General features: G+C 40.4%; 5 protein-coding genes across 6 annotated transcripts; 1 reads left to right on the forward strand and 4 right to left on the reverse strand.

Annotated features, from left to right (window-relative positions):
• Positions 1-1156: 1156 nt before the first annotated feature.
• On the reverse strand, positions 1157-7043 carry LOC105270528 (WD repeat-containing protein 26). Its single transcript, XM_011311536.1, has 5 exons — positions 5993-7043; positions 4773-5003; positions 3218-4175; positions 2981-3126; positions 1157-2893 (listed from the first exon to the last, which is right to left on the reverse strand). The coding sequence occupies exons 1-5, from the start codon at positions 6004-6006 to the stop codon at positions 2437-2439; spliced, it is 1806 nt and encodes a 601-aa protein (XP_011309838.1). The 5' UTR covers positions 6007-7043; the 3' UTR covers positions 1157-2436.
• Positions 7044-7277: 234 nt separating this feature from the next.
• LOC105270530 (protein expanded) lies at positions 7278-23021 on the forward strand. Its single transcript, XM_011311539.1, has 4 exons — positions 7278-8392; positions 15677-15832; positions 16301-16400; positions 18788-23021. Exons 2-4 carry the CDS (start codon positions 15719-15721, stop codon positions 22468-22470), a joined length of 3897 nt encoding a protein of 1298 aa, XP_011309841.1. The 5' UTR covers positions 7278-8392; positions 15677-15718; the 3' UTR covers positions 22471-23021.
• Positions 8988-15025, reverse strand: LOC105270529 (putative sodium-dependent multivitamin transporter). Of its 2 annotated transcripts, XR_892561.1 has the most exons (7): positions 14594-15025; positions 14273-14494; positions 13830-14170; positions 13652-13771; positions 13242-13556; positions 12466-13154; positions 8988-9086 (listed from the first exon to the last, which is right to left on the reverse strand). XR_892561.1 is itself a non-coding variant. In XM_011311537.1 (6 exons), exons 1-6 carry the CDS (start codon positions 14705-14707, stop codon positions 12608-12610), a joined length of 1659 nt encoding a protein of 552 aa, XP_011309839.1. In that variant the 5' UTR covers positions 14708-15025; the 3' UTR covers positions 11979-12607. The 2 variants fall into 2 exon arrangements, 1 of the variants encoding a protein (XP_011309839.1); XM_011311537.1 differs by lacking the exon at positions 8988-9086 and having other exon boundaries at positions 11979-13154.
• Positions 23015-24471, reverse strand: LOC105270563 (uncharacterized). Its single transcript, NM_001414565.1, has one exon. It carries the CDS (start codon positions 24469-24471, stop codon positions 23335-23337), a length of 1137 nt encoding a protein of 378 aa, NP_001401494.1. The 3' UTR covers positions 23015-23334.
• Positions 24472-25061: 590 nt separating this feature from the next.
• Positions 25062-25870, reverse strand: LOC105270531 (uncharacterized). The gene has a single exon (NM_001414573.1). The coding sequence runs from the start codon at positions 25834-25836 to the stop codon at positions 25072-25074; it is 765 nt and encodes a 254-aa protein (NP_001401502.1). The 5' UTR covers positions 25837-25870; the 3' UTR covers positions 25062-25071.

A 25870-nucleotide genomic window follows, 5' to 3' on the forward strand; every position in this document is an offset into this window, starting at 1 on the left:
GCTCTCCTGTTCTCCTGATAAAAATTGGTTTTCTGATTTTTGTCTTTTTCAGTTTACAAGATACCTCCTTCGCTCTCCTGTTCTCCTGATAAAAAATGGTTTTCTGAATTTTGTCTTTTTCATTCTACAAGATACCTCCTTCACTCTCCTGTTCTCCTGATAAAAATTTTAAGGAAATTGTGTTGGATAAGGAAAGGATTGTAACGAGGTTCAATAAAAAATGCAATAAAAATGTGCTTTCTAGTGTAATTTATTGAAAACTCATCTGTACATGTACATCACTCATCTCTCGATATATCAATTAATATATCAATAATATTCTCTTGCCTATTTGCAATATTTTTTCACGTTTCTTTATAATTTAAATTAGAATTCATGTATGAAAACATCTTCAAGATCATTTCGATAATTCTTACAGTAATTAATAAGTGGCATTTAATCCACTATAATAATAAATTCATCGTGTCTCGTTATTCTTGAACAATCGACGATAAATGAGAATTCCTCTCTTATTCCATAGAATTACGTTGGCAGTTAATTAATCATTAACAAAGGGTAACGCATGCAATTTTATTCCACATTATCATTTTTAAAAACATTAAGTTCTGCGATTACCTTTTTTTCGTTATAAAATTTCTCTAGGTTCTAAATTAAAAAATAAAATCTACATCCTTATATCGACGACCGAATAATCACACTTTGATTCCACATAGAAATTTATTTAAGGATATTATGGCGTGGGCTCGAGATGAAAAAAAAATCAGCCAATTTTATGAAACTTCTTCCACATATTAATTTATCCACTATATACACCCTTTACAATATTTCAAGGGCTCTGCGAGGAAGACATGAATAAAAATTAATTCTAAAGTTGCTACTTATCTATGGAGTTAAAGGGAGTGTCGATAACTGATGCATTTTCCCCTACCTTATCCAACAGTCGATAAGGCAGGAAAAAATATACATTTATCGACACTCGATAAATTAGAAATAATTATAGAATTAATTTTTGTTGATGTTTTTCGCGTCGAACTTTCAAGATTTTGCAAGGGATGTCTAAATGGATCAATTAATATATGGAAAAGATTCCATAAAATTAAATGCTTTTTTTTATCCCGAATCCTCATCGTAATATGCTTAATGCCATTGTTCTTTACTCAGAAGTATTAAAAAAAAAAAAAGGAAAAATTCAATTTCACGTATTGCAACTATCTTTGTGGTTCTCCCAAAATTTTGATGTTTAATTGGCCCGAACCAAGTGAGTAGATTTCAATCGAAAAAAACTCGAAGATGCTCTCCCCCTCAAATATCAATATGATTATCAATCCTATCGAGAAGTAGTGAAACGAGACGATTCGATTTCTAATATCCGTTTTTTTTTTCGAATATCGCAAGATGTGTTCCAAAAATGAAAAAAAAAAGAAATATCCCGTACTATTTCTTCTCCTCGAATTAATTTCCATTACCTCAGACATTTTGTTGGTGAGTGGAATAAAAGAATAATCTCACATTTTCATTAAAGCCCTCGGCGAAGTTCCCCACAGTGATACAATTTCCAAAAATAAATTTATCAAATGAAAAAATGTAATCCCTTTCTCAAAAAATAACAAAAAATTATCTGAACTTTGCGTTGGGTCTCCCATCGTGCTCCACATTCAATCAATTCATTTTTTTGTTCCAAAGAAGGCCCCTAAAAAATAGCAATTTCTTCATTCCACTCAACAACAAAATTTAAAAAATCTTATTTTATATCGACGAAACTGATTAATCACACTTAGCATAAATTCCAATCTTAGTAATCATCCCGTGTTAATCTATCCAATCATCTCCTTTATCACTACCCTACGTAATCTTTAACTATTTAAATCGTTATTTACTCGTTATTATGCACTTCGAATTCGATTTATCGTAAGACGTTAAACTCGATAAGTTCAGTATCATCATTACGCCTTGGAACGGATTTACCTCTATTTATGTTTATATCTCTCTCACAAAAATAATAATCCACGATACAATTGAATTTTGTGATTATTTTCCTCAGCACTTGAGAGGCAAGTTGTACCGTTGATAATAATAATAAAAAGTAAGAACAACCCGCAGAGTTAATCGTCCAGCGAATGCCGTACCTAAGCAATTTTTAGGTAAAATTAAAGAAAAATATTTAATTACCAACATCCGGACGTTGTGAACTGTTGATCAATGGTCTGCACGTGATCTGCAAGTGAATAATCCACGGCAATTTTGACAGCAGGGCCTCTTGATTCCATGAAACTTTCCAGTTGTTAATTAATCCCGTGGAGTTACTTCGTTTATCGATTATTAATCGTTTGTAGGTTTGTTAGTGGGCACAGGAGTGATGAGACTCAACATGACGGTCGTACGGACAGTCTTTTGAACACCATGGGGTCATGGGAGTTATGGCTAAATTGTAATTTGCTACGACACCATCTCGTGCCAGCCAGAGCCATTTGATGAGTTGCTTTCTGGTGATGCAGTCTTAGTATCGACTCTGTCAGGAGAGGAGGCCCTTGGACCCCATATCCTAACGGTGCAGTCATCAGAAACTGAAGCCATCATCTGATGATACACAGGATTCCATGACACACAGTTGACAGTTCTACTGTGTCCGGTTAATACAGCTATTGGCAGTTCTCGTTTAATGTGCCATACGTAAACTTTATTGTCCTCACTTCCCGAAGCAATGAAGTCCTGATTGACTCCCCCAAAGCAACTGTGGATGGTAAAATGCCCTTGAGTCACTCCCTGGAAGCGTCTCACGAGGCATCTGTCTTGCAAGTCCCACATGTGGACCCCTTGGTTTGCTATGTTGAGAAGCACCAGCCGATCTGTTTTGTTTACACTGAAGGATATAACAGCGTGATCCTCTTGCAGCCTTAAATCATCAAATAATCAAATACATTAGTAATTAATAAGAAAAAAAAAATCTTAAATCAGTCAGAGCTATAAAAATAAAAATTACATTGTGAAATCTGCCAATTCTTCAAAGCTGTAGCTGCGAATACGATGATGAGTATCAGCTGCCAGTACTGTTTTACCATCACTTCTGCACCACAGGCTCTTCACTCTAACTCCTTCCCAAGAGTCAACAATATTCCCATCCAAATCCTGTCACATAAAAATAACTCGAGGTCACTATTTTAAATACTGTATAGAAATGGAGCAAATATTTTTCATTTGAATTTAAAAAATGACTCACGCATTGATAAAACTGTCCACGAATTCCCCCAGTGACGAATTTTTTGGCATCTCTGTGCCAGGCGCAGGCAGTGAGTGAGTCCTCAGTGCTCTGTGTGAATTTAATCCTGAGTTCGCAATCACGAGTATTGATACTGTAGACCCACAATTCAGGGCAATCCTCAGGGCCACAGGCAATGAGATGAGTGCTATCAGGGCTCCAAGTGATGAAAGCCACACCAAAGGTGTGACCCTCGAGGGTTTTTCTATGAGTGACCCTCAACGTGTCAGGATCAACGTCCCAGATGATGATGGTCATGTCCTTGGAGCCAGTGGCTAGTTTGAGGCCATCGGGTGAAAATTTACAATACCAAACCTCGTCGCAGTGATCATTGAGCACTTGAGTGGTATGACAGGGAAAGTGCTCTTTGCCACAGGTGTGATCTACCAGCAGTGAGACACTCTCTAATGTCGCCTGATTTGGCGAAATATGATAGGTGCATTGTTGATTTTGCATTTCGATGGCCTGGCTCAGCAGGGATTGAAGGCGTCGTGGTGGTAGCATTATGGAGGGTGGAAGGTACCTCTGGAGTCTATCCATCAGGGCAGCACGAGAGGCTGAACCCTTTCCGTCCCATCCTGCACGTGTTTGTAGTTCATCTCTCCCACTGCACATCATAAATGCCGATAACTGATGAACTCGACCCGTGTTGTGTCCCAGTGGTGTCAGCTCATTCCTCAATACCTGAAGTGCATCCAACACGAGACCCTCCTCGAGAAACTCGAGATACTTCTGCTCCAATAGCAGAAATTTCATCTCAACGAGACTCTGATTTTGATTATTCAAAAATGGTTTGAGCTCATTGAGATCGTGATCCGCCTTATTCCAGTCTCCGTCCATAACGTGCTGACGGAATTTAGCAGCTGACGGATGATCCAGACGACAGCCAGATTCCTGCATGAGTAAATCAGCTGTCCGACTGGAAAAATAAAAATTAACCAAGAAAATTGTCACTGAATTTTTATCATACTTTATCATTAGTGTATATTTATACTGTCAATGAAAAGCATTATCTCGAGACTCGAGTGACAATTCTTTGCACAAACATGTTTTCCAAGGTGAAAATATCGCATTTAACGACAAGATTTTGACCCAATTTATTTAATTGTTTAATTGTATCTTCCAATGACCTGATTTTAGCGTGACGATTATCGATTATTTTGATGGCCATTGTATTTCTCATGCCCCTATCATGGCAATAACTTTGAGCATTGTAAGTGACTGCATAACCCCAAATAAATTTTTTGGTATTTAAATATTAAACAAGCCATGAAAAATCAGCTAGTCCTATTATTTCCATTTCACTACTCTCTCCTAAATAATCTTTCAATTATCGCGGCATCTTAAAAGGTTTTCTCTGCAGTGAACTGAATCGGAAATTTTCTTGCCTCTCCAATGGCGCAAGTGTTCACCTCCCTTTGTTTACGAGTCACGTCAAAACAACTCCTATTGCTTTCCAATGGATATCGGATTTTTTAATCATCAATTGTCTTAATAATTTTTAAATAATACATACTCAAGTCCAACTGCCTTCAAATGTTGCCCAATGAGACGCACAATGTCCTGATTAGTCTTATCCATAATCTTTGGTGGTCCCAGTGCTTGGCTCTCGCCATTAACACCATTGATATCACCGTCGCATCTTGGTGATGTATTGCCATTGGCATGGGAACCACCAGTGTCTGGTGTTGAACCATTCTGTTGTGGTCCTGTTACTGGCGCCCCATTTGTGGCTTGCTGCATCATACTGCATTGACACAGAAAGGAAAAATCAATTCAATTCAATATTATGCGGACTAATCATTTAATGCAATTTATTCTAGATAAAATAATACATTTTTTTCGGAGGTATTAGAATCACTAAAACATGTTTTAGGACTTGCCATTATTATTTTTTCAAAAAAATGCTGACGATTTTCTGATGAATTCATAAATAAAAAAGTTTCATTTTTCGATGCAAAAAAAAAAGATCACAAAATTAAATTTCTTTAATTTTTTAGCGCATGCGTCACATTTTTCTAATCTTTTCTTTGTATGTGCAACTATGGAAATTATCTCTAGGATATGTGATAAGAGTAAATATCGGGAGATATTTTTTTAATTTTCTCGGCAACAAAAATAAAATTACACTAACTCCTCTGTTTCAAGGTAATTGGATGAATAGAGAAGAATAAAGAATGTACTGATTACCTATCATGATTTCGCTTATGAATTATTCATTATGAACTGAAATTCTACTACATAAAGGAGTGGTTAGTTCAATTATTTCAAGTACTCGGAATTATTTTAGAAGGTATTATTAATCTATTACAGCCTCTTGAATAACGACTAGGAAAATTATCAAAAAAGAAAAATGAAAGTTTCACGTCAGGGGATCATCTGAAAAATTGCCCCATAAAATTTTTCAAAATTTCAAATGATCTCCCGTTAAAACTGCGGGGCGAAAAAAAATTTTGGCCGTCGTCAAAACAAAATTTGAGCTCTTTAAATCCATTGGGAAAGGTAAAAAAAAAAGAAATGGAGTAAAACGTCAAAGGCATGTCCTGGAAGGCCATCAAAACAAACAAATGCTCAATGCTTTGAAGATGAGGTGGTGGAGGTTGTGGAGGTGGAGGAGGTGGAGGAGGTGGAGAAGGAGGAGGAGGTTGGAATGTAAAAAAGAATAGGTAAAACGTGAGGTCGATGTGGGGAGTAAAATGAATAGATAAATAAATTGAGAGCAGTTTGAATACTCACCGATAATTGTCCATGTTTGGGTTGTTGTGGTACTCGTCCGCTGGTCTTGGGGTAGTCGAGAATGAACTACGGGACCTTTTGCGCGGTGGCGGAGCGAGCCCACCGTCGTCCGACTCGCCGCTCGAGGCCAGGCTTGTGCGCGTATCGCCCCGTTTTTCACACGATTATTATTTACCTAGGAGGTGCTTTAAACCTTCCTAAATCCACCGATCACCTAATTCCACGATCATCCGCACTACCACAGTCACTCACTCACTTGCCTATTTCTCCTCCACTATGAAAGCCAAAAAGAAACAAAAAAAAATAAAATGTCCACTTATGTTCAAGTCCCACGCTCACACTATTTCCACCATTTTCCAATAATTTTCCGATTTTCTTACGCTATTTCGGCGTCACTCGTCCACCAGAGTCCACTCCCCCTCACGTCACAAAAATTTTCACTTGGTTTTTTATCTTTTATTTTTTCTCCTCTTTATCCTTGAACACTGCACCGTTACTCTTTATGAAATTAATTTAACAAAAGAAAAAAGGAAAAAACTATAATGAAGTGATTTATTTTCCTTTATCTCGATGATTTATCGAGTCTCAGTGGAGGAGGGGGGGGATTATAGAGTAAAAATAATGGAAAGTTGAGTGAGTTATTATTCTTGTGCTAGTGCCAGCCAGGAGGCACTAGAAAAAAATATATCCCAAACGAACAATGACTGCCACACAGCTGATACTTGTTTGGATCGGTGCTTTACGTCACACACTCCTCGACTGGGGCCTGTCGAGGCTCTCTCCTTTGGCTAGGGTATTCCAACTTCCAATCCGTGATTATTCTTCACAACTTTATTCTCTCTCACTCTATCACTCCTTATTTTGGTATTGTATGGCTAGGGATTCTAATGGGAAACTGGATCGGGCTCTCTCGTTTTGTCTCTGTCCATTGGGATTGGACTTGCAACTGGATTTGCCGATGGGTATTGTGATTCAACTGTTTGCCTTGGCGATTGGTTGGGGGGCGTTGAGGTATTTTATAGTTTGACAATACCTCGCCCTCCTGAAGCGCCGATCGGTAAGGCAGCCATTTTGTTCGCGCCCATACGCCCCGGAGCATGAGTTCGCACCGACCGCGTCAGATGGCGCCAATTATTTTATTTCTCTATGCAAGATGGGAGAACATCGATATCGGGGAGGTGGGGCCGTTCAAAAAATTTCAAATTCAAATTAACCAGAATATTGGTTAAAACCTTACATACCCTTATTTTTCTCAATATTTTTCACTGCAACTTGAAATATTTTGAATTTTTATGGACGCTTCTCTGAATATCAAATTGAATGGAAGCTTATTTATTTTTTTTTCTGCGAACCAATACATGACCCGGAATAACTCATTGTTTACGACGACGATGGCAAATATTTCACTGGGAGAGTTGCTGTATTTTTGGAGTTACTCGGAATTCAACAATCTTCAGTGAATATATTGCCTGAGAATTTTTAAAATAATTCTTCCATTTTTTTCCCCCAATAACTGCTCATAAATATTAATAATACTCAATTAATAGCAACCGGCGTAATTATGAGTTGGTGCAACTGTCGCCAAGGAGTGGGTAAAAATTGGTAGATGATAAATTTTGATGGACTCACGTGAATAGTACATGCATTCCATGCCACCATCGATTTCTCGATCTGCCACATTGGTATATGCGTACAGGTGGAAGTGAGAGAGTTGCCAGTTGAAGAGAGTCCGAGGTGTGGTGTGGTAGTGAGGGCAAACTCTCGTCCTCGTCCTCCTCGTCCTCCTCGTCTCCTCCTCGCCTTTTGCTCGCCTCCACCAACGAGTAACCACTGCAGACACCAGTGAGTACTTGAGTAGTCACTCGCCGGCCGCCGCTCGAGAACGTATCAAAACTCACTCCCCAATACACTACATATCTTGGACATACACATCACCATCACCTCAACCACCACCTGCATCCCCAACAGTTCCAACCATTAGCCATCAGCCATCAAGTGCTCAAGTCACAATCCACCTGGGACCACCGCAAATGCACAACACTTCACAAGTTAAACAACACTAGAAATCATTTAAAAAATCCAGTGAAACGTAAAACGCGCCAGTCGCCGAGGAGTCGTGAGCTCTCATTCCTCTGCTCCTTCGGGTTGAGTTGAGAACGGCTTGAAACGACGGTTCAGTGCTGGCGAAACATCCAGAAGAATTCCATAATCACGGAGAAATTTATGTCTCCCCCTGATTTATTTTCTCTTGCTAAAATCAGTGATTGTGATTTTCTCAGTGTGAAATTAATCTCAAGTGAATGATCCAGTACTTTGTGAATTCCATTGGATTACAATTCGGGATGCCTGCGGTGTTAACGAGATAATTTAAATCTCGGTGATCACGAGAACAGATTAAAGGTAATTAATATCCAGGGAATTGACGAATTATTGGTTGTGTTGATTTGTCGAATACTTGAATTAACCAATGAAAAATTGAATAAAATGGAAATTGAATTTGTGGCACGTAATGGTGAGGCTGGGGCGCGGGGTTTGAAATAGTTGGAAAAGCCGGGAAATTATATAAAAGATGTAGTGGGGTATTTGGGAGGGAGGACTGGGCGTTTGTGGAAAAGAGACTGTGAAAGGAAGGAAAAGGGACGCCTCGCGCGCATTCCAACAGTTAGTCAGTCAGTGCGCATGCGCAGTCGATGAGTTAAGCACATCAGATTCTACTGGCACTGGGACGCTCTCCGCGTGCCCAACAATCATATTTATCAAAGAATTTTATCAATGCTGCTTTAATCTTTAAGGACTATCCAATATCTACACTTTTTTTCTTTTCAATTTGCCAATCCAACATGCATCCACCAAGCTATTTCATTTTTTCATTTTTCCCATTGAATCATGAAATTTCAAATATTTCACCAATTGGTGATTATTTTCCAATTTACCCCAATTGTCAGTTGAATAAATTATTATTATATATATATTTACCGAAATTTTCGTTTTCATTCATTTACTCTATGACGATTTGGGAAATTCTCTATCACGCGAGATCACGCCTCAAAATTATCACATGAAATCAGCGATGACGGATGAGATTTTGAATGGTCTGAAAAAAAAAGTAATGAATTTCTTGATATTGTTTTTTTCTTCCGGCAACATTTCCAAAGAAAATTAAAATTCTCCCGAAAAAATGCAAGGGGGAATTTTCATTGCCATTGATGGAGTAAAAAATGTAAAAGGAATTTGGAGCAACGAGAGTCGACTATTGTGAGTTATCAAAAAAAAAAAAAATTCCCATCTCACGCAAATGAATTTCCAATCTCACCTGATTTCTAAATCTCCCTGTATCATTGTTCTCCCCTAATGACAATGAAAATTGAGTACAAGTTGGAAGTTGGAGTTGGTTTAGGTGAACGTACGTACATCGGTGTATTTATAACAGTAAAAGAATAGTGTGGCTGATTGTTTGAGGCCTCGCACCACCGGTCTCTAAAAGGCATAGACATGAATTTTAATGCTGGTATACAGGCCATCGAATAACTTTCAGGCTTAGAGATATTTGAGAATTGATAATTCGAGATATTGAGAATTTGTCATCGGTCATTTATATTTTCTTGCCAAGGGATAAAGAATGAAGGCCATTCCATGAGCGAAATCTTTCGTGTTTAATCGTCCTGACGTATGCGGTCTAGGTTGAGTTTTACGATTGTTAAAAGAGTGGAAAAAGAGTGAGGGAATGGGGAAGTCCTCGTTAAATTAATGACCTATGGAATTGTTGAGGGGCTCTTTGGTTGTTAGCATCATCCGGAAGATCCATTGAACGGCTTGAGCTCCAGCAGGCTGCATTCCATCGGGGCTTCGATTAGGCCTCGCCCAGTGCTATTATGCACGAAAATACTCAAGTGCATAATACCAGGAACCATTTTTTATTGTGGCTGTTCTCCAACTGGATTTTATCCATTTTCTATGCGCCGTTTCGAGGCAGTGATCTACATTGTATGGCTATCTATCACCAACTTTCAAAAACTTTCTTCAGCGTTTCCTCAATGGTTCTCTTCATTTTTACGGCACTTTGGCTCGTGGAATTTATTGGAAATTGCTGGCTTTATTCGGTTTTATTGAAGAAGGGGTTATTTATGAGCGATCCAGGGCGAGAGGTTGGATATTTCGTGGATCGCCTCATTTTCAATTAATTTTATTTCTTTTCCATTTTTTTTTTCTATTTTAGTATTTTGAGGGATTGGAAATTTTCGTATTTTTTCATCATAGCACAATTTTTCGCAAATACTCGTATGAATAATGAGATGCGATACGAACAGTTGGAGGCCATTGAGCCGAGGCAAGGAGGAGGGCCTCATCCTCTTCAACGACCTCCCTGCCTCATAAACACACAAGAGTTGGTCGTTCTTCCCATCGCCAAATGAATTTCCGATTTATGAAAATTTATCCATCTCGTGTCTTTCACAACAAAATTTATCCAACAATTTTTCCTCGTAATAACCCTCTGAAACTGAGTTTATCATTGGTATGGAGCATCCAGTATAGCCACTCTGGAAACAACACTTGGCATTTCGTATTATAGCGTCATAAAGATTGATACTGTGGTCACGTATCTCTGGATGCCAGAGCGTACGAGATGGAGTCGATGATAATCTGGACCGAAAAAAAAGAATACAAAAAAAAAAACAAGAAAAAATGTTTACGCTCCAGAAAAATATCACCGGGGCGGGGGTGCAGTGAATTATTTTCTCTTTTCCTCTGAAAAGAAAAAAAGAGTGGAAAATTTATTGTTCGAGGATTTGTTCGGACGTGACTCATATTTTTTCCGTCTTTTTTTTTTCTCTGCCAGAATAAAAAATCCAAATGACCACTTAAAATTTTTAATAACACATCTAATCGATTGACGGCGTAATTGCGCAATGGAATGGAATTCGATCATTACTTAATAGCGAGTTGAACTGTTGAGAGAAAATAACTATTTGCAGATAAATATTCGGATTATCAATAAGAGGCCACGTGTTTGATGCCGGTATTATTTGATATATGCGAATAATAATGGAAGTAGAGTTGGGTAGAATTTCAAGGTTTTCACTTGATGGACTCAATATTAATATGGGTCCATGGGCCCATCGCCCCCGCTACTACTCCATCATCTCTCTCTCTCTCTCTCTCTCTCTCCCTCTCCATGGCTATGATTTTTAGTTGAGCCATTCTCGATGGGTTTCTGGCTGGCAAACGATTCCCCGTATTACAGCAGGCCTCAAAGACGAGGAATGCGGGCGTCCTTCGTACACTCCACCGCGGGCAGAGTCCACCCGATGAGCCAGTTAAGTAGCGCACCTCTTTACTCCTCTGTACTCAGTACACTGCACCCACCCACCCCTAATTCTAATCACAAACACCCAGATTATAAAAATTCCACTGATAAGCTAATTGATTATTTCCCCCAAAATGACTAAATTCCATAAATGCACCATCAAATGCAATCCACAGATCTGAGGACGAATGTGAGGTATTGAGGTACAAAAATTGATGCGTCGAGTAAAATAATAGCGATTTGAATGCATTACACATTACGTTAAGGTGATGTTTTACGTAACCGCGGGGTTACCTCCTATATAAACTCCAGCTCGGTCGCATTGCCGTGTCTACTGATGGTCTTTCCTCCTCTCTCTCTGCCTTCCGTTCTGTTATTTTACTCCTTTTTCATTTTTTCACCATTTTTTTTTAATGTATGTGTATATGTCGCACTGTATGGCGCGCCACGGCGCACACCCGTCTGACGGCATTCCATCGTGATTTGCCAAGTGATTTTCGGTATACATATAAATCCCTTCTCACCGGAGCGTATGAAACGCGCAATGGCGAGTTAAGCGGTTCGAGTACGGCTCTCCATTTACGTACTCGTCATTAAAAATGAGAGAAAAAAAAATGAACTTGTACGCTTTATTTTTTTTTTCCTCTCACTGGAGGTTTTCTTTCGATTTTAAATTGCCATTTCAGCTTTATTCTCCCCAATGATGAATGATACGAGAGTCACGGTAGATACTCGCTTGGTATGCACATGTTTTCATGGAAGCCAGGATGATAGAGACTCTTCGTGACTCACTGGGTTAGTAGGTAAATCGAGCGAAATCAATGTTGTATAATCCAGCATTACTACGTACGTCGATAGATGTTTTTTTTTATGTCATTCAATGAATTATTGATTGAAGATTTTCATTGCGATGGTGATCGCACGTGTGGGAAAAATTGTTTTTTCTTTTAATCATCCTTTTCAATGAAGGAATTTGCGTTTCATTAATTATCATGGCAATTATTGATTGCAGATCATTTGAATACGCGGAAAATATTGTGACTTAAGGGCAGTCAATTGCGTTGAATCAATGAGTGAATTACAATCATGCAGAACAATAAAAATAATACCAAAAAATGTTTCATGACTTGAACTAATGCAACAATATCAATATTGAATCTATACGAACCGTCAAAAACTGAATTTATTTGAGGTCGGGATAACGCCGAGGAATTCGAAAAACACTCCGGAAACCGCAAATGAATAGCTGAGAATACAGGAATTTTCTCATCAATGTTGACTCAACAATATTATCCAACATCTCAATAACGTCACATTGCCTGTCGTTTTCGTATTCTAGCAGCAACAAATGGAGTGAAGAAATCTGGATTTGGTATTTTTTTTTCGTTGCTTGCGCAAGAATTGATGAGAGATGCGAGAAGACCGATGATGATACATGAGATGAAGCCAAATGCACAGTACCACATGTATGATATCCGATAGAGATAAAATATGTCATCGTCGTTTATTATCTCCTTGTTATTTAAATTGTAAGTCCTTGTGACGTTGCAACCACTGACGTCGACATCGAGTTTGGGAATTTCCGGTTTTGGCTCGCCAAATCCAATCCACAGGGAGAGAATGGTACTGGCAATTAGTCCAGTAATAGCACTTCTTTCCTCGATCCTCTCTATAAACATTCCGAGGGTGTAAATACCCAGAAGAGGGCCACCGACCACTCCAAATATTGTCAGAGCGGCTTGCAGGAGATTACCCAAGTGTTCGGCTAGGAGGGCAACCCCTAGACAGATGATACCCATCACCAGTGCTAAGAATTTACTCATGTAGGCCGATTGGTCCTCACTGAAGGTTCTTTGCCTGGATGATAATTATTTTCATTCAAATAACAGCGAAAGCAATTGATTATCATCTAATTAATTTAAATTATATTCTCTAATAACGCACCGACTTTTGAGAAATGGTTTAACATAATCCTCTAGAATAATAGCAGCTGCGGAATTTTGCACTGCGGAAACCGTGCTTAGTCCAGCACTGAAAATCCCAGCAATGAATAATCCCGGAATTCCCGGATATTTGGATAAATTTTCCATGATATAGTGAGGCATCAATTGGTCGTTCGAGGCGATCACGCCCGCTGTTTTGGGATCGCATTTATTGTATTTTGAGTATAAAGCGAGACCAGAGAAACCTATACAACAAACGAGAATGATGGTGATGGGAAGGGAGAGCCATACTGCAGCTTGCGCCCGTTTTAAACTCCTAAAAAAAGTTTTTTTTTTTAATTCCAAACATTATAAAACACCTTGTGAGAATTCATTGGAATTTTACACTCAAATTAAAATCAATTTTTTCACCTAATCGTGAGCATTCTCTGCACTTGTATCTGATTGACTCCATACAATGATAAATAAATGAAAAATCCACCGATTATCAAATTCCACCAGGTGTGACGAATGGTTGGGTCAATCGAAGTGCTTAAAAATCAATTAGTCAGATATATTAGATGATAGAGGATAGAAACCAGCTGCTTACCTGTAGAAATCAATTCTCTTTCCCTCGGTGGCGATGTGCCAAATTTTATCAATTCCTCCAGCTTCAACAGCGGCAGTTACAATAACAATAACAACCGAGGCAATCATCAAAGCCCCTTGGAAGACATCGGTAATTAGTACTGCCTTGATTCCACCGATTGTCGAGTAAAATGTGCAGACGATTCCGATAATAAATACACTAATTGTCGTTGACAGACCGGTAGTTGCTTCAAGTGCAAGTGCCGGTGCATACAAAACAACTCCAGTGTACAATAGAAATTGTAGGAGAAATATTGTGCTCGTCACTAGTCGTGTTTTCACTCCAAATCGTTTTTCTAAATACTACAAATCATATTTCGTAAACAACGAAATTATTAATAAGATGATTTGACATTTTTAAAAAAATGTCAAAGGCGTAAATCACTTGGTATGCATTGATCGTACCTGAAATGCACTTGTATCTCCCAAATTGAAAAACACTGGGAGATAATAATAAGCAATGACTGGTGTAGCAATGGCATAACCCAGAACGATTACCAAATAATGGGTTCCATGGACATAAATCTCAGAGCTCACACCGAGGAGACTAACAGCTGACAGGAGTGAGACCATAAGACCAATTGCAATTGTCGTTACTCCCATGTCGCGATTAGCAACAAAAAATTCCTAGGGAAAAATAATAAATTGAATAAATGGACGAATGGATCTGTCGATACTTGACAAATGCCATTATTCAATGGATTGTCCTGAGGTTATGGGCCTCACCTCAGTCGTTTTCTGACGTCCACCGGTGAATCGGTAATACAATCCAATTCCTGAACTGATCGCCAATGTTCCCGCAATTATGACGTAATCGATCCATACTAATGTATCATACATATTTCCAATTTGTAAATAATATATGTATACATATATGTAATTATTCCCACATTTCTTTCGATTGTTGAACGAGATTTTATTTTGTTTTCACTGAAAAATTATTTATTCATCAAATTATGATGTGCTGATTCTTGATTAGCCAATGGCCTGGCATCAAGGACACTCGGCAAATTGAAATATTTATAACTCAAGATATTCTTGATCAGACCAAATAATATTTTTATCTTTCCGTAAAATGTTCCACGTTCGAAGCGATAGGATCAGGTGTGCGATCACGACTGTTTCACTACCTCATATCTACATCATTTACCTAGCCCTGGAGGTGTCCTTATCTCGATAGTAATAAAAAAAACTACAATCATTCGATTAGACATAGATAGGTTCACCAAAATTTTGAAAACTCTGACTGATTATTACTAGAACTTGGGGATAATCTCTAACACACATTTATGTCTTATAGACATTTGCTATATAAATAGTCTGTAAATTTTACGATGTAATTCAATTGTCAGACTGTTCTTTGATAAGAGGTAAGCCACCACACTTTGGCATTCCAGGAGAACTCTGCAATTTATGAGTAATAGTCAGTCAATATAGTTAAAAAAAAAAAGAACCTCCAAGGTCACTGAGAATTGTCTGGAAATTCTCTGGTCTTTGGTTAAAGGTGACGCGTGATCGTCGAGTTTTGTTTCCATCACCACAATCGCCTGCTTCTAGCATTCATTGAAATGAGAATAGTCTCTAATCAGCGCATTCCGGAAGAGAGAGGGCATTCTTTTGAAATTGTCGGACTCGAAATGGTGCACGGTTTTTTTAAAGAGTGGATAGTAGAAGTCACAAGTGGTTGGAGATAATCGAGGCAATGATTGAGTTATTGAGTTATTGAGTGGATGAGGGGTAGTGTGGATTATGGAATTTGAAATGAAAATTGTGGAGGGTGAGATTTGATGAAGGAAAATGATTTTTCAGTGAGAACGCTGGGCGTAGCGGCGACGACATGAAGCATGCAGCATGCGTGGTAGCGGTGTCACGGCTGCGCGGTCCTGCCTTCAACCCCTGGTGTCCGCTAGCCGCTATCTCGCCGTTCACGCCCTTCCCGGTGATCCCCTTTACTTCGTCGTCGAGGTCAGTATTCACATAATTTCATCCTCTCCCCCATACCACCTGTCTTTATTTCAAACTCCCCCCCAACGAAAATCCACTTGGTGATACACAAAAGATAAATCAACCAGCGGAAGATGTGAGTATGGAAAATAGAGGAGATGGAGGAAGAATAGAGATTGGATCGGTTGTAAATCGAGAGACAGCAGGTTTGTTGTTGGGTAGAAGTTGGAATGTTTTATGGGCCAGGTCTTAGAGAGATTTGCGGTGTATCGTGTGTCCTGGGGACACACGAGGAACGCGCGCGCCTCTGGAATGCCAAGCGCAGCTGCAGACGTTGTCGGCATTGCCACAAAACGAGATACCATAAATTCACTTAAATTCAGGGCTTTCCTCATTTTTTCATTCTTGAATTATCCATTTTCAAATATACTGACATATAGACCCCCATTGCAGATTTAGAATATAAAATTGGAATGCATTATTTTACAGTCAAAATCACGAGTGAAGGAAGTCTACGCCCAAACATGTATAATCCTAGGACAGCAGGGCATGCGAGATTGCGAATTATTTGGCCTGGCAATACTCTCAGGTAAGAATGCCAATTAATTTCTCCACTGATCGACATTGTCCATTCTTAAAATGGACTTGAGATTGGTCTCCAACGATTCCAAATAATTGAACACCCATTTTCCCCTGGTAACTGAATGGATAAGAGGCCTCTTGAGTCCCCAACTGGTTCCCCCGTTGTCCGCAGCTACTGGCACGACTGACGCGCCACCATTCGCATTGGGGCCCCTCGAGATGTTCAGCTCAAGCAGACCCTTGTCTCCTGTCTCTCTTCATCTCTCCAAACAAGCATACCTTCCTCTTATTCCTTCGTTGGTGTACTGTACAGCGCGCGCTTGGCATCGCCGAGGCTTCAGCCACAGTCCCTCCTTACCACCCCACTTCCTTCCACTGGCCCAACCAGGCTCCTCACCCCTCTCCTACCCTCCTGCATTCCTGGCAGCAGCCTTGCGGCACGTTTCTCCCGTATACTATACTTCATATGGAATTTTTATCCAATATTTCAAGTACAAATTTGCAATATCAGTAAATGCGTACAGTCCCAATTCCATTGGCTCGAGTTCTCATCTTCAGTATTTTTTTTTTTTCAAAGTTGTTGCTTGAGGTTTTCCCCTGGTCCACCGCCCATTCGACTATTTTTTTTTTCTACCATTTTTCATGAGTAATTTGGATGGAGTCTGGGGCATTGGAAGAAAAATGATGAAATTATAGTGTACAAGCTGGGTTTGCAATGGGGGCCCTAGCCAGGACCAGGGCCGCCCATCATACAGGAGAGTCCCATCTCTCCTCTTATGTGGTATGAGGCAACTGGTGGGCTAAAAATAGAAATCGCTGGATCCTGGGGCACATCCCGTCTTCCCAACGTGCAATGGGTTTGGGCTCAGTGGAGAAAAAAAAATGAGAAAAAGAATTGAAAAGAGAGGAAGAGAGAGAGGGAAAAAGGTGGTATGGTGTCTCTCAAAAACGGGCCCCTCGGGAGTTATTTGGAGGCCTCGAGGGGCCTCATACCAGCTGCCTCCTGATGCGTGACCTTCACGACCAATCCCTTAACCATCAATCAAATATTTTCAAATCAAAAGCCAAATATGTGGAAAAAAAATGGGTAAACAAGTATTTTTGTAGAGAATGGACAATGGGAAAATGCTTGTGAAATATGTGATGAAAAATTTGATAGGTTCGCGTGGGGGTGGTGAGAAATTGGGTATCGATGAGTTGTGGAAAAGAGGAGGGGAAGTAAATGGAAAGAATGAGAAAGAGAAAACAGAAATATTGGAGGAAGAAGTTGAGGAGGTGAAAAGAGGAAGAATAAGAATGAGAAAACGCCTGGTGGGTAAGACGGTAGCCCCGGTGATTTGTATAGGGTGCTTCGTATTCCACCTCCCACCTCTTCTTCCTCCATCTTTGTTGCACTTTAATGCCCACCGGATGGTACAAGGGGGACGACTGCTCGCGTTGACTTCAGTCGACTTCTCCGACTTCTTGGGGCCCCAATGGAATGTGGGAGGGTGAGAGTTCCGAAGTATGTGAGCCAGCGAATGAGGGAGGGAAGGGGAACAAGTGAGGTCCCAGAGCGCTCGAAGGTGAGTCAGGGTGGGGGAAAATAGGCCTAGCAGGTCCGGACATTGGTGCAAAACCCGAGGTGCCTAACACGCCACACTGCCGCACACCGTCTCCTCATTTTTATCTCCTTTTCCAACCACTCATGAATTTCTTCAATAAAAATAAAAAAAAAAATAAAATAAAAACATTGGTCAAAGCATTCTCCTTCCGAGCCTTAATCACGCACTTTACGCTTCACATTGATTTTTAGTTTTGTTTTAATGATAGGGAATCAAATGAAATTTAATGTTTTATTTTTCACCGGTTAGCTAGCTGTTGAATGCGAGATGTGCGAGATGGTGGTTTCTCTGTACCGCGTACCTTGTATCGAGCAATCAAAGAGGTGTGCTGAGAGGGAATGGGCTGGAGGTATAGGGGGAGAGAAGAGATCATTACGGGTAGTAATTGCGGTTACGGCACATTGCCAGTACACTATGTCTATTCCCCCATTGTTTAATTCGCGGAAACGCGTGGGCTCCATGGAGATCGTTCACTTCCTACACGTTTTTGTCACGATCTAGTTATTTTATTGTAAAAACAAAGATTTATGTGTGGGTACGTTTGAGAATTTGAATTAGTGTGGTGGAGATGGCTGAAGGGAGGGGAGGAATATGGGAGAAGGGGTGGGCTGTGATTTTGGAGGCCCTTTGGGCCTGCATTCCCCAGTAATAGCGAGGTTTACACATATATCTACCTCTCGGGTAACACAGGTGCCTCAATCTCTCCTTTTTCTTTTTCACTCCATCATTTTCTCATTTTGATTATCCCCTTTTTACTTATGCTTTGTTTTTTTCACCATTTTATTTCCAGACGGCGAGTATCTGTTCGTGGATCCGGAGAGTAAGCTCAGTAAATACGCACCAAAAAATTGGCGCAGCTCGCACACATACGGGCTTGATAGCAGTGGACGACCAGCTTTTGTACTTTATTTTAGAGTTCGATATTACGTGGATACACCTTTACTGTTAAGCGATGAAACAACGAGGCATCACTACTACCTCCAGCTGCGCGACAATGTTGTCCGTCACGGAGGAGGTGTTGACAGCCTCCACCCTCACCATCCCCTCCACTCGGGAGGTATGGTGTCGTGCCTTTTGGCCCTGGCGGGTCTTGCCCTGCAGGCAGACCTGGGTGACTTCGCCGAGGAGCGTCACCGTCCCCACGCCATCGGTGGCTATTGCAAATCAACGGATTACCTTCCCCCCCACATGTGCGTCGAGGCAAATGTCCTCGGTATCCTTGCGTCACAACACCGCGACAATCGTGGCTTGTCACGCGAGGAGGCAGAATTACAGTACATTCGCGAGGCGATTCTCCTGGAGGCGCCGCTCAACGCTCACCTCTATCGTCTCAGACGTACGAAGAATGAGCCTGGACCCGGACGTATTCTCCTAGCAATATGCGCACGGGGCGTTCGTGTTTACACCGAGGAGGAAACACCACGTGTATTTGCGTGGAATAACATTGGTAAATTGTGCTTCGATCGTAAAAAATTTGAGATACGCGCGGTCGACCAGCCCGATAAATTGACATTGTACAGTGGTTGCGATGATAAAAGTAAATTATTACTTGGTTTGTGTCGCGATACACATCAATTTTCGATGGCTATTGCACCAAGAGTTACTGAGGCACGTAAACGCGAGGAAGAGGAGAGAAAAGTACTGCGCGATTGTTACATGTATCCAGCGAGGTGTAAATTGAGTATGACTGCTAGGGATACGAGGGGTGATCAGAGGATATCCGTTATTTCTACAACATCGTCCAATACAACTTCTGGTATTGTTAGCGATCGTGTGCACAGTGAGGATGAACCTGATACAGCCCCAGCATCAACTGAGTGTCTTGCTAAACTCGTTGAGACATCTAATCCATCGCAGAGCCACTCCAGGCCAGCCTCTCCTATTACTCCCCACGATGACGTCGATGGTAATGGCTCACCTGGAAGACTCGTACCCAATAATACCACTCTGGCAGTTGGTACAGAGGGCTCTCAGTGCAGCAGTAGTTGCAGTACAGTCGTTGTTGTTAATCCCCACGTGGGATCGAGCGCTCATCGACATCGAAGAACATCAGCGAGTTCTAGCCTCGAGCTCGGATACTCGCACACAGCCCAGAACTCGGTTGTCTCCTCCGAAGCTGTTAGCTTTCCAGGAGCTATTTATGATAGATGTAAAAAGACTGGCAAATTTCAGGATAACACTTCCGTGGACGACGGAATGACAAGTGTCGACATGGTGAGTGAAACAAGTGGGATCTATACCCTCCGCAGCTCGGCAATTCAAGACGAGCGAATAACGGAGCTCTATCCACCCTCGGAAATTCTCCAATGCTCCGTCCAATCGACAACGGACGAGGCATCAGTGACCTCTGGCTTCTACACTATTCACAGTGGTTTGCGTTCCGAAACGAGTGACGTTTACACCGATACGAATTTAGAAGACCAAGAGCCAATATACAGTATCTGCAAGGGTGACGATGATAACGTGCGTGAAACCACCTCCACCACCAATTTGAACAGTATCGATGATACTCGCTCTCGCAGCAATAGCATCCTCAGTGCGTGTAGCTTTAGGGGTGACGGCAGTGACCCATCCAACATTGGTCCCCGACTTTCAGCCGACGAGCTCTCCGATTTAATTGTTGGTCGTTATCCACCACGTAAGACCATAAGTGCATCAATGGATTCTGATTGCGATTATGTCACAATGCCACCGCCACCGCCACCACCCAGGATAGACAGCAACGAGAGAAAACTACCACCCCCACCTCCATATCCATCAAATATGGATTTTACAGCTCTGGATGCATCACGACTTGCTGAGAGAGAACCACCTCCTCCACCTCCCTATAATGCCCCAAGGGCTGATTTTATACCCCTACCACCCAGAAGAACTGATCCACCACCACCTCCGCCACCCTACAATTCACCCCGCGAAATCATTCAAATTCCACCACCAACTCCACCTCGAAATGACGCTGTAACACCCCGAGAGCCACCACCTCCACCTCCCTATCCAGAAATAACAGCGGAGAGACGAAAAGCCATAACAACACTCTATCCAGAGAGTGAGGATGAGATAATGGCTAGATTAGCCAATCTAAAGACATCGACATTATCAGCAAAACAAATTCCCCCAATTCCAGCACCAAAACCACCCCCCAGAATTCAACCACCAACATATCCTGGGGACAAGATGAAGCCAACACCTGTACATGCACCCGTTGCTGCTCTGGTAGTTGGGCCAAATAATTACTTGGATGTACATGCTTCTAGGGGTGTTGGACCAGTGAATTCAGCTGCTCCACCACCTCCACCTCCACCACCATTACCACTACCACCACTACCACCACTGCCAGCACCACCAGCTGGCAATACTGGTAATGCTGGCAATCTGACAACAGTCTATACAAGCCAGGTGGCGAGGTCACAGATTGAGCAGTACAGACAGCAGTTGTACTCTGACGTTGATTATGTAATGTTCCCTCTGAAGGATCCTGCTGTATCCAAACAGGAATACATCGATGCTAAACAGGGCTCTCTCCTCTCTGGACTGGCAACAGCTGCTTATCTACCACCACCCTATCCAGCTTTTAATAATAAATCATCGGTGATGTACAGAAGTACACCGTATTTGGCGGGTTCATCATTCTCATCCATGTCCAAATACGCCTCCAATTTGAATCTGAGCGATACGAGTTTAAATAATTATCCCATTAACGGTAATTTGAATAGTCATTATGCAGCAAGTACAAGCTCTTTGTATAGTGGTGCAACTTGTTCCTCGTCAATTGGTAGTCACAGTTTGAGGAGAGAACCCCCAGCTGTACCCGCACACCCTTATAGCCAGACATTTTCAAGAACGAGAAGCGATGAGAATATTCTCAAGTGTTTTGAGACCCCGAATAAAATTCACATCCAGCCGAAGCACACGCGACGTCTTCCACCACCGCCTCCACCACCTCCCTATGAAATTCAGAGTCTAGAAAAGAATTATCCGCTTCCTTCTACACCGTCCACTCAATTAAAACAAAATAGTACCACCACCGGCGGCAACACCATCACCAACACCACCATCACTACCACTACTACTACTGAATCCGACAAGGACGACAAGGAAGTGATGCTGGACATTCGCAGCCTCCGAGAGAAGAGTAAAAACCTCGATCTACCCCTCATTTCAGCCCTCTGTAATGATCGTTACTTATTGAAACAGACAAAAGCATTTGTCCTGCCAAAGCACCCAATTGATGAAGCTAATACATCCGAATCAGGTATTAAAAGCCCAAGAAGCACGACTAATAGTTGCACTAGTAGTAAAAATAAATATCCTGTTAGTGGTTTGTCATCGACACAGATAACAAAAAATTCGAAGAAGACAGTAACAAGTGCTCACCGGCATCCCTCTGAAATTATCAAAGGTAATGCTTACCAAGTTAATTCAACCTCTAGATTGTCAATAAAAAAAGATCCCTATAGGGTGTCTCACTCGTGAGAAATAGAAAGATCAAAAAAAAAAAAACGGGGCCGTGCTTCTTCACTCAGGGTGCCATTTCAAATTTACTCAATCATAAATTGGTGTAATAATCTATAGAATGAGAGAAAGATGTAACATGACAAATGGGACAAATTGTCAATTCTATCGATATTATCGTCATAAAACAAATATCTTGTTACAGTGACAATGCTGTCATTTGCTCAATTCAACAAACATTATTTTTTTTATGATGAGTACAATATCATACTCTATTTAAATGAAAAACTATGAAAATCAACAATATGTAGAACCAATAGATTTGGCGTGCGATACATTGTAACTGCAACGACGTACTTTTTCTTTTTTTAAATATGTTAAATAATTTTAAGTGAATTTTGTCGTCGATTCGGTGGATCGTTGCTTCAATCATAATGTGCAAAGATTTCCACTATAGATATTTAAGATAATCATGTATTTTTATACTCGAAGAGATGAACAAATAATGTCTACTTAGGTATTGGTATATGCTATGGAGACAAAAAATATAGTTGAACCATTTACTTCTTGAATTGACTCTTTTCATTATTCCATATCAAGAAACTCATCATCACCGAACTAAAAAGCATTGCCCATTTCGCACATTAAATTCACTGGAGTCTTGTCCAATGTCTAGACAAGTGAACAGTTAATTTAATATTTTCAACGGATATATTAGAAGAGTAGCTGAGTAAAAAATCAAGGTTTCAAGCGTTAGCTATTGCCCCAGTACAACATGGAAATTTATCCGTGGACTAGGGCAATACGATTGGTTGCTATTGGTTTGTGGTGCTGTTTCGCGTCAACTGCCATCATCCACATTATGAAAAATTGAAGAATTGTTCTTCAAGATGAAATTCTAAGGCCTTTCCTGACTGCTATTCTGGTCGAGATGGGGAAATCTTCATAAAACGGATGTGCAATGGGCTCGTCATGCCGATGAGAATAGGTCAATTCAATATTTTCCATAAATTTCTCGCCGTGGAAATTTTCTGCTTTGCATGGAAAGTAGCGTCCTACGTCCTCAATTGGCGAGTGTATGGTAAAACAAGGATAAGGTACTGTGATTTTCATTCGATTTTTGACGTCTGTCTTAATCTCTGCAGAATAAGATGAACACTGACTTGTGGGGTCGTTAGGGTCAATATGCGAAACCATTGTCGTTTTTTTATCCCCACAGTCACATCTGAATTGGTTGTTTTCCCAGACATGCTTAACGTCATCATGTGCCGCGAAAATCAAAGCGGCACAATAATTCCTTATTGGATGAAAGCGATCGAATGGATGCTCCATGTATTTGTTGTGTTTCACATCCACACCATAGAATTTACACCGAAAACGATAAGAGCCATCACTTAATAATTCATCCTCATTTATGATGATTGTAGTGTCTACCCGTACGGGTTCATTGGTACTATAATCCCACAATCTATTAAAAGGGTCTTGAATATTAATATTATTGCAAGCGACGATTGTTCTTCCCACGGGGCCGCCAATGAGACGTGGAAATTTTGGTCGGCATATTAGCGGTGTAGACAAAATCGCTATTGTTGTTTTCATATTACAATGCGGCTTTGGACCAATGCGACAATAGAATCCGGGCTCGAGCAGATTTTCATCTGAAATATAGTGATCATTCTTCTCGACTGTCAATGCTGTTGCCAAGGTATTGGCACATCGATTAACACATTCATCATCGGTGGGCGGTGTGAATGAATCGACTCGTATTGCCCTTTTACTGCATTTATTTGCTTGTGTTACACCTTCATTTGTTGTTAAAATTTTCAATTCGGGAATATTATTTATACCATTTCCATTAAGGAGATCCTCGAGTGGACCCTTTTGTAATTTAGCAATAAGTGCCGTGTCATGGTCCAACAGACTCTGATCGAAATCCACATAGAGCAAAATAGACAATGTAAATGCTAGAATAATGGCTAGTGTAGCCACGTACAGAGTATATTGCCAATTAAAATTCTTCATTCCTATATTCTTCGAAATTAATAAAAATATAAATAGACTTCCATTACTGTGTAATGAAATTAATTTCCGATGTTATTTATCATTACGTAAAGTTCAGTGATTTTCTAGGCTTGTACTTGAGGAGAACAAGTCTATGCATCCACGGCTCGTGTAAAGTTCTTTGATAAGTTTCAAGTTCTCGGTTGATATAACTATCTTTGGCAAATATCATACAAAATGCTGTCACTGCGAAAGTTAATATAGCCAGAAATTTGAGCATCTTTTGTCAGTCTATGTACTATTTTTATCCAGACTATATTGTTAGACATCTCATCTGAGAGAAGGGAGAAAATTCGTGTCCATTGAGAAGTCAATAAATACATTAAATTCACGATTATCCAGAGAATTGAAAGATTAGTCAAACGGAAAATGAAGATTTTTGAAAGTGCTAATTGCCCACGTGGAAATGAATAATGCCTAGCTGCATACGAGGCGATAATTTTTAGCAATTGAGAGAACACGAGAAATGATTATTAAGTCATTGGACGGCAGGCAGATGAATGATAGATGTTATTGGTAATTTGAAAAAAATAATGCTCATATTATAATAAATTGATTGAGCTATAGGAATGTGGGCCGGAATGTATCAGAATTATCAGCAGCAAAACATAGATCTGAATAGCCTGGAATACCTTTCGGTACATCACGCCAGTCTTTGTAATGCTGTCGTTTAGGTCTGAGCACTTGAGCTAGTTTTTCCTCATAATACGAATCGGACTTACCACCCCCCATTATATCAATTAAATTGCGCCCTGTTATACTACGATGTGCTGATTCAATTGATCGTTTATTTCGCGGCACTTCACGAATTTTATGATTTTCGTCGAGTTCGCGCACTACATTCGCTGGTTGCTCTGTCATATTAAAGGTGATCCAACGTTTACCCAGTATATCAAGCGCTGACAATACCGTGAACTTCGGTTTGTCAATATCATACGGAACAATTTTAGGTTTGATGTAATGAGTATAAGCTTTAAAAAGTGCAGGGAATTGTATTGTCAAACATGTCTCGAAATATTTATCCTTTAGAATTCGTACAGCTGGGGTGTTGTTGCCTGTACACTGGATTCCACCCTCGGGATTCACAACATAAAGTTCTCCACGAACAGCCCAGATGTACCAATCAAAAGGTAAAACGATAATGAAACGATCACACCTTGTTGGCGTTGATTTATCATAGATTTTAAAAACAGTGGGATGCAATGCTGATTCCTTAGTTGCATAATCTATAAGATTTCCAATATCACAAGGCCTATAGATATGACGAATATAAATCATAATACTAATCACTAAAAACGTCACCACTAGGAAGAAAACTGTCTCCATGCGTACAAAGTAATTATTTTCACCCGAGAGTATT

The sequence above is a fragment of the Fopius arisanus genome, unplaced genomic scaffold (genome assembly GCF_000806365.1).
Source record: "Fopius arisanus strain USDA-PBARC FA_bdor unplaced genomic scaffold, ASM80636v1 scaffold00090, whole genome shotgun sequence".
In the NCBI taxonomy this organism is placed as follows: Eukaryota; Metazoa; Arthropoda; class Insecta; order Hymenoptera; family Braconidae; genus Fopius; species Fopius arisanus.